The sequence below is a fragment of the Linepithema humile genome, chromosome 3, assembly GCF_040581485.1.
Source record: "Linepithema humile isolate Giens D197 chromosome 3, Lhum_UNIL_v1.0, whole genome shotgun sequence".
In the NCBI taxonomy this organism is placed as follows: domain Eukaryota; kingdom Metazoa; phylum Arthropoda; class Insecta; order Hymenoptera; family Formicidae; genus Linepithema; species Linepithema humile.
This window is the reverse complement of record NC_090130.1, coordinates 25,875,055-25,883,824: the sequence shown is the minus strand read 5'-3', so window position 1 is coordinate 25,883,824 and position 8,770 is coordinate 25,875,055. Positions and strand designations below refer to the sequence as shown.

At 34.9% G+C, this 8,770-nt stretch overlaps 1 protein-coding gene across 9 annotated transcripts; it reads right to left on the bottom strand.

Annotated features, from left to right (window-relative positions):
• Positions 1-382: 382 nt before the first annotated feature.
• Positions 383-8,672, bottom strand: kermit (PDZ domain-containing protein GIPC-like protein kermit). Of its 9 annotated transcripts, none has more exons than XR_001101249.2 (7): positions 7,029-7,357; positions 4,098-4,432; positions 3,108-3,204; positions 2,510-2,889; positions 2,144-2,225; positions 1,395-1,638; positions 383-1,285 (listed from the first exon to the last, which is right to left on the bottom strand). XR_001101249.2 is itself a non-coding variant. In XM_012372263.2 (7 exons), exons 3-7 carry the CDS (start codon positions 4,422-4,424, stop codon positions 1,481-1,483), a joined length of 1,044 nt encoding a protein of 347 aa, XP_012227686.1. In that variant the 5' UTR covers positions 4,425-4,432; positions 5,422-5,504; positions 8,420-8,672; the 3' UTR covers positions 383-1,480. The 9 variants fall into 9 exon arrangements, 8 of the variants coding, with proteins under 8 accessions (XP_012227686.1, XP_012227692.1, XP_012227714.1 ...); XM_012372263.2 differs by lacking the exon at positions 7,029-7,357 and adding exons at positions 5,422-5,504; positions 8,420-8,672 and having other exon boundaries at positions 383-1,638; XM_012372269.2 differs by adding an exon at positions 5,422-5,504 and having other exon boundaries at positions 383-1,638; positions 7,001-7,159.
• Positions 8,673-8,770: the final 98 nt, after the last annotated feature.

Genomic DNA, 8,770 nt, shown 5'->3' with positions numbered 1-8,770 from the left:
ATTTATAAAATATATTATTTTAATAAATATAAAGTTAGTTAGTTTGCTGTATGTGGATTTTCAAAATAGCATTTAAGTTGCAAAAAAATGGATGTAAAACGTATAAAATAAATATTTCAGCCGTTCATACATTAAAATAATATGCTTTGTGTATTATATATCTGCAGATAATGTGTATGTTTTAATGCAAGACTGATTTCTTCAATAATTCATCCTTATCTTTGTCAGATAACGATGCCAATTGTCAGTCGGGCACAGCAGCATTACTTATTATATTCTATAAATATCGCCACCAAAACAGTACATTTATAGTTTCACTATTTATTTCATATATATGTATATACGATTAACTGACATGAATAATCAATAAAAGTCATGCGTCTTTGCTATAAAGATTTTATTCATCGATACTTAATGATAATATTTCGCGCACTTATACTTACATTGTAAACTATTCGTTCACATATATGTATTAAAATATATTAATTCGTTCTTATCGCTTCTAACATCTTTCGTAACTCTACTAATGAATACTAATTGCGGTAGAATATTGTTGACATTCATAATCATGATGACGTAGTTTGATAACATCAAATATGTTTACGCTAACCGGTGAATAATTAATTCTTTTACTAATATTAAGTTGTTTCTCTTTGTAGGTTGAGAACGATTTAAATAAACAGAATCGTTTTATTAATGTAGGAAAATCGAAATTGATATCACTTTAATGCATTGCAATTCCATGAGAAACTCGATAAAGTCTGGTTATCATTTCTCTATCAACTGATTAGATACATTAATAATATTACGCTTTAATAATATTATGCCCATTTTTAATGCCTGTATCTGTAGATTGAATAATCTTTATCAGCTTTGACATTGTAAAGTGATTTAAAAAACACTGTTCTTTAACAATATTTTAATAAATTTTTATATTTTACAAATAATTTATTTTGTAATCTTTAATAATTTTTACTTTACTAATAATAAATATCAATCTTTATCATGTTAATAACGAAAAAACTCACTTTTAGCTTCACTTAGCAAAATAAAAGCTGTTTAATTTTCAATATACACAATCTTCAAAAATTTTTTATTTCTATTTTTCTTTCTTCAATTCAATGCTACATTTGCCATATAATACAATGCAGTAGTTATTGTAGTTCTATCTAGGACAAGATGTGGAGTATTGCAGATTTCAGCTTACATTCTCGCTGTACGTTTAGCATTAAATGCGTCGAATGCTTGATTCTTACAAGAAAATTACAGGATCATAAATAAATATCTGGAATTATGGTAACATGAGAGAAACATTTTTCATGTGAAAAAGTACTTGTTGTACGTTCATAAATATATAATTTCATTTCATTGTTTTACCGAGTTTAAGGTCTTACAAAAAGGTCTCAATGTTGTTTCTCTTCCTGGAATTTCTTTTCGGTGTGCATTATCATTGCTAATCATTTTGTTATCAGTCCTCGCGTCATCGATGCCGACCTGCTCTCGCATCTGTCACGGCGCCCCACAACTCGATCACAAACTCATCGGTGAAGCCGAAGTCCTCCAAGTCGGAATTGTCTATTGCTTCGGCAAAATCTATACTGTTGCACTTGCCCTCGGCGAGCTCCCAGATTTGTGTGGCTAAATATAAATCAAATGTAATGAACAATCAATCTTCTGCGATATAAAAAATACAATACAAAATACATCTTGTAGAGATAACAATGCTGAATAATTTCATATAATTTTGATGAGTTTGAGATATATTTATATAAATATATATCAAAAATTTTATCTTCTTTATTTCAATTATTTTTTCTATAGTCTTATTAATATGTATGGAGTATCGTAAGATTCTACAAAGATTAAAATCCCGTACAAGACTTGATTTTAAGCGACTTGTTACTTAAATCTTTCTAAATTATAAATGTAAATAATAATAACTAAAATTTTAACATTTACATAAAAACATATCTTAAGAACTATATGACATTACCAATTAAAACCAAGCAAACGTTATTCAGCATTTTCATCTTTACAATAAATATCAAGATCAAGATCGTCAATATTGCGTCCGTTAAAAATATAATTAAAACGATTATTTACCAAAAATTCTTTCTACATTACACATTCAAATAAAACGTACCTAATTCCGTATCGGAGATACCCATAAAGCTCTCCAAGATGCTATTGATTTTTTCCACACCTATCGCAGCGGCATCGTCAACCTGAGAATAAATATTTATTTAAAATATCGTCCGATTCTCGCAATTATTCAAAAAGAAGAAAAATATATATATACACTCGAGTAAATTTTGACCGTTCAAATATTTCACGATAGAAAATTCTTTCCCTTTAATGTTCATACTTTTGAAAATCAATATTTTATCCAAAAATTACTCTTGATAATATTATTTATTTACTTTCAAAATTTGTCATTTATCTGTTTCCACTTTACTTAAGCGCAATATTTTCTAAATAATTTTACAAGCTTTATTTTTATGCCACGTACTTGTTCTATTCGCGCACTACCGTCGGCTTTGAATCTCAGAGTCTCTTTGCCGGAACCATAGCCGGTTTTCTTCCCTTTTCTGAGATCACTGCGCGGCCCGATGCTGCCGAAACCGTTCTTCTGCGGCTCCACCAGCCTCAACGTGAACGTCGAGTTCTTCGGTATATCCTTCAGCATCTTCGCCACTTCGAAATGACGTCTGCCGACGAGGCTGGTCGAATCAATCTTTTCGATGTGATCGCCCACCTCGATTACTTTTATCCTATCGATCACGGAACCCTCCTTTATGCGCTTTATGAAAGCGTAACCGGCGCCGTTATCGGTGATCGTCAAGCCCAGTGCGTCGTCTGTCTTCACCAGCTCGATTTCTTTCGGCCGGCCTATATTAAAAAAAAAAAAGCATTACATACATTCGCAACAAATGTAAGTACCGTTAGAATTAAAATGATTATACGGAGTCAGTCAAGAAAAAGTTTTTATTCCATTCATTTTGTAATTGCACAAATTAATTAATTACAAAGTTAAACGGGAAAAAAGTTTTCCTTGACCCATTTCGTATATACTTAAGGTATGTAATTTATAGAAAATAAATAGCAACCTTTTTTGTGTGCAAATATAAAATCTCCCACGCCGATTTGTCCACCTAGTAACTCCGTCATCTCCACTTTGTGCGTATTAAGTGTGCAAAAAAGAATCTGAAACATTAAATTTTTACTTTATTTTCAATATTAAGCATTACACGTGGTAACATTAATTCATTCTCAATTCTTAATTACTTTTATTCAAATTTGATCTCAGGTTTATTTTTATATTAAATTTTCTTTTATTAAAATTTCATCTCTCGAACAATACAATTTTATTTTAAAAAATTTGTGTAATTTTAAGTCTATTATATTTCAATTTTTGACAAACATTTTATATAAATTATATCCTCATTCATTTCTTTACTTTTCTTTAACCGTTGTTAGGATAAAGTGCAACGCTGTCATCGGGCAACGGTTTTATTTAGTTGATTGACAGTGAGAAATCGCGACGGAGAAGCTCGACCCCCGCGCTTCAAACGACCCATAACGATTCGACGAGCGACCTGGTTACAACGTGACGACCGCGTTTACACAACGAATTACACGACAGTTCTCTCTCTTTCTTTCACCGAGATATATCTGCCAGGTCGACGAGAAGCCACGGCCCGTGACCGGCGTTTCCTGCGTCCGGTCTCTTGTCTCCCTACGACTGTAGGGTGTTCAATGCTGGAAATACCGAATTACGTTCGCACGTGCGCTTTTACGTATGCACCCGTAAATTAAAAACAACTCTACTTCAATCAATACCAAACATCACATTTTTTTTACTGTAAACTCTGACAGCTTTGTCGCGCCAATTTCTAAGCCCTTTTTTCATCAATATCTCTACAGAAATTTTCTATAGGTACATTTCAAGACATTTCGAAGTATTGAAATTTTCTTCTGAAGAAAACCGAAGCGCCTTCCTGATGAGATCTACAAGAATCGGATAACAAATTCTCGGCCTAACAAGAACGACGTTGTTTTAAGCTCAAAATTATTTTTCGTTAAGTGTTCATTTTCACCTCTTCAGCTGGCAAGTCGTAGCATTCGGCGATCTTCTGGTAGAGCTCGCGAACATTGCTGAAGTCTGATATCAGTCCCGTAGGACTGCCGTGGGCCAGCTGACAGTGGAAGACCAGCGGCGGCGGCTTCAAAGGTGACAGTCTCTTCTGTTCGTGTTGAAGAGGAACGCTATTGCCCGACCGGCTGCCGGTACCGTTAGTATTCGCACCGCCGTCATGATTATTGTCACTGCCAGGCTGATGATGGTTGCGATGCTGCACGCCGCCGTTCGCAGCTTTCTCCGTTATTGGCGATCTCGGCGTCGCCCGCGCTTTGAACAGCGGCATTCTCGATTCTGCATACAAATGAAAGATAGATTATATGCTATAATCTCCGCAACAATGTGACAAATTCTTCATTCTTCATCAGAAAATTTTATTATCGAAACTGATAAAATGATAATGAAAGAACGCGTTATCATCTTTTTAATTCTTCACATTCTTATCTCGAGATAAAATTGACATTCAAAAGTGATTTGTAATTGTTAACATATTTTTAAAAGATTACATAAAGTCTGTTGTTTCAATATTTACGAAATGTTTTCTACAGAATTCATATTAAAATTGTTTGCGTTAATAGACATTACTTCAAACGGTGATACTGATGATTTTAAAATGTTAGCATAGCAATTACGTTAATCAAAATTAAAAACTTGTGCAAATTTTTATAAAATATTCAACATATTTACATAAATTACTAAGTTCACAAGTTTATCTTAATTAATTAATAAAAAAATCGCGAAAATATTGAGTTTTTGAAATGCAAAGAACAAGAAGCATTTAAGATAAAAAAATAAAAAAATACAATACATTCGATAGCGCTAGATAAAAGAAATGAGAACCACGGCAAGAGACGCACGGTAATTGCGATCTCGCAATTTGCCGGCCCGTGCAACGAGATAAAAGTACTTATCAGCCACATGTTACGTCGTGAATAAAACTTTAGCGGTAACCAAGAATATGTGAAGAATGTCTATTATACTATTTTCCAGCTTTATGAAATCACTGCGTCTTGGAAGAACGCGTGCGAATGTGTCGAAATGACACGTATCAAGAGACGTGCCTATCAATTTCTCAGATGCAACGTCTCATTCTCTTTCTCGCGAAACCGCGAGCTTCGAATGTAAACGGTTTACGTAACGTCTTTTTAGACGAAGCAACTTCCTCGCCCGACGTCTTGTTTGCGCGCATCGTGAGGATCGTAAATTACGTCGAGCTGCTTTTATGTGGTGCTTATTCGTTTGAATCATCCTCTTTAGACAAAGTATAATGTCAGTTATCTTACATGCGTTCCACTTTTTCCGCAGTGCTTTTTGTTTCGCAGCAACTTTTCGTTTTTGTTGAAGATTTCACGAACTAATATCTTCTCTGCAATTTTTCAATTAAATAAATTAATAATGATTTAAACCAATTTTTATTAAATACATTTGATAATTATCACAACTTTTTAACTTTTAACGCAGTTATATTTAATGATGATAAATTACGCAAATTTTTGTAAAATATAATGATGAATTAATATTCGCAGTAATCAAAAAGTTGACGTAACGATTTGGTCATTTGATGGATTGTCTAAGAATATCCATCGAATACGTGCCGTGCGGCATTTTAAGCCTTAATCGCTCAATAAATTGCAATCGCAAATCTGATATCTAAATCGCGGAATTCTACAATGCGAAGCAATAGTTCAATCAATTTCAACGTTTGTCATATCGCATAATTCTTGAAACTCGTAATCCGCATAAATCCGCATTTACAATCCTTTGTTGTTTTATTTTATCGGCGGCATAATACAGAATATATTTTGCAAGCATTTCATTCGAACTATGTAAAACGCACGTAATGATATCCGGCATCACGCGATTGTAGAAAAAATTGCTCTTGTACCGATCAGCGTTATGCAATATCGAAAAAAACACAGCCGTGAAAAATATGTAAAATCGTCTACAATTTTATTATTCGCGTCAAATCTAATATGATTCAATCGTATTTATTATCCAGATTGTCTGTCTTTTCTATAAATAATAGAAAGTAAATCGGAGATTTAAGCCAGTATGATCACACGGTGAATATGGAGCGTCAGAAATTTGTTGATACAGCGAAACGATATCACGCGATAACGAGTGCGCTATACAGGATTTAGTTGCGCAGGCGAATGAACGGCGCAGGTGGACACAATTTATAGGTCGTTGGCGTCGCGCGTCGCAATATTCCTGACTAAGCTGTCGCGAATTTCGTAAGAGCTATTCTGCTATTTCGCTACAAAGTAAATTGCCAACGGTGCGCAATATTTTGCCGTTCCAATTAACTCCAATTACGGTCGATCGTTTGATAATCTAGATTTAGATCGCATGACGTATCGCGATTGAAATTGGCACTCTTCAAAATATTCAAAATAATGTTCGCTGCGTCCGCATTTGCAGGAATATTTCATAACACGCAACGCTTCGATCCTTTTTATGCATAACGCGGTTGAATAATTAATTACATAAACAAAAAAGATATGCTTTTTAATCCGGGAATGGTCGCGTGGAATATTTTTGTAGTCATTATAGAAATCTTTATTATTTTCTGAAAAGAAATAGAAAATGTACGCTGAGAAAACGAGAGAATAAAAGCGCGAAGTGTCTTATTATTACAGTGATTCTCCTGGAGTCTAAGAAAATCCCACGCGACTAATTATTGCAGCGAAATACGATCATTGAATGTGTTATATTATAAATGCAGCGAGCGCCATTGCAGCACCCGATTGTACAGCAGTTACATGTCGATACCGTAATCGTTACGAGCGAGTACGCGCTGGCGGGTAACAAATAACGCACGCAACGCCCGGCCGGAACGAGAGAAGATCGACCCTCTCTCACCTCTTCCCGCCGCGAGATCGGCGCGCACCTGTCCGTGTCGTATCCGTATCCGTGTGGATTCTCACGAACGCGAGATAGAAAGAAAAACCGTTTGTTCGGTGACACGGCGGACGCGGAATGTAATCAGCCACAACGCGTTCATCGCGAAAACTGACAGCCTCTGACATCGAGAGCCGCAAATACTCCTTCCTTCCTATTCGTCTGCCCGTTATCGCGCGCCTTATCGCGCCTCGCTTCGCTCGCTCGATGCTTATCACCGATTCGTGCGAGCTACCTGTGCCTGATCATCACTGTGGATCAGGAGCAGCTCTAGACCGAAAATCACGTTCATTCGTCTTGTATATATTCTGCGAATTAATATTAATAAATAAAGAAATCGGTCAACTACGCTTTGTGTCACAGTTTCTAGCTTGAATATTTTGGCAGAAAAAGACTATAGAAATATTAATATTTCTGTTAATTATTAATTACATATTATGTTATATTATAATAATTATATTATTTTTAAGCATACAACGGCGGAATAATTAATTATGTAAACAAAAAGACATGTTTTTTAATCCGGGAATGGTCGCGTTTCTTTGCATGAAAGTCGCGTAGAATATTTTTGTAGCCATTAGATATAGAAAATCTTTATTACTTTCTGAAAAAAAGAAAAAGAAATAAAAAATACACTAAGAATAATTATATTATTATAATATAATGTAATGTAATTAATATTGAGATATAATTTTTTGAAATATTATTACTAATATTATATTTTGAAGATTTTTTTCGACCCGACATTTAAATTACTCTCGTATTAAACATTAAATAATAAATTTACACACACGCCTGCAAATAGAATACGTTAAAGTGAATGTCTTCCTGCTCCACATTTAGTTAAATCGTTGGATATTAATTCATTAATCGTGGAAATATGTAATAAATAACTGGATATTCTCTTCTCGACTTCCTTTTTTGTGGGAGTCTCATTGTGCGCTCTTAATTAACGCTGTAAATATAGCAATCTCGTTTTTATATTCCATTTTGACGTTGGATTTTACATTTAGAATTCAGAAGACGGTGTTTAATCGCCGCTTAACAGTGCACTCAACTCCAAGCGGCTCACTCACAAACCCCTCATCACTTTTAATTGGCTCCATTATTTTAGAAAGGACATTACTCCAGAATTTTTATTTTTTCAGTAAATACAAAGAATATTTAATAGCAATATTACTGTATAAATGCATTCGGTTGCTATTGTTCTTCTAAAAGTTCACTTAAAATATGCACGTTACTCTTCAATCATAAGCTGTTATAATCAATTAATCTGTTATTTGTTCAAAAACATTAATTAACTATAATCTTCGACGTTTCTCGAGTAAAGTCCTTCCTCAAATTTATCAGGCAATTTAAATACATTGCATTGCTTGATACCTTCGAGCACTCCTTGTTCACATATTTATAGAGCTGGATCTACGACAGCCGGAAGAATAAATGAGAAACCGGCTAACCTCACTCGGTTTGACTATATCGCAACGCTCCTTTTAATTTGTTCAACGCCAACGAGACTTCCTTTAGACACAAAGAACCATTGTAGCGGGAGAAAATCGCGCGAGGCCGATTTCACGAGTTCGCATGCCACCGCAACCGGAAAGCAGCAGCGAGAGGACTGATCGCACAAGGCCCCTTCTCGCGCCTGACCCCCTCGAACGTGTTCCCCTGCCTTGTTCATCGCTACGCTAACAAGCCACGAACCTGCACGCGATTGGATTGTTTCCCCTGCAA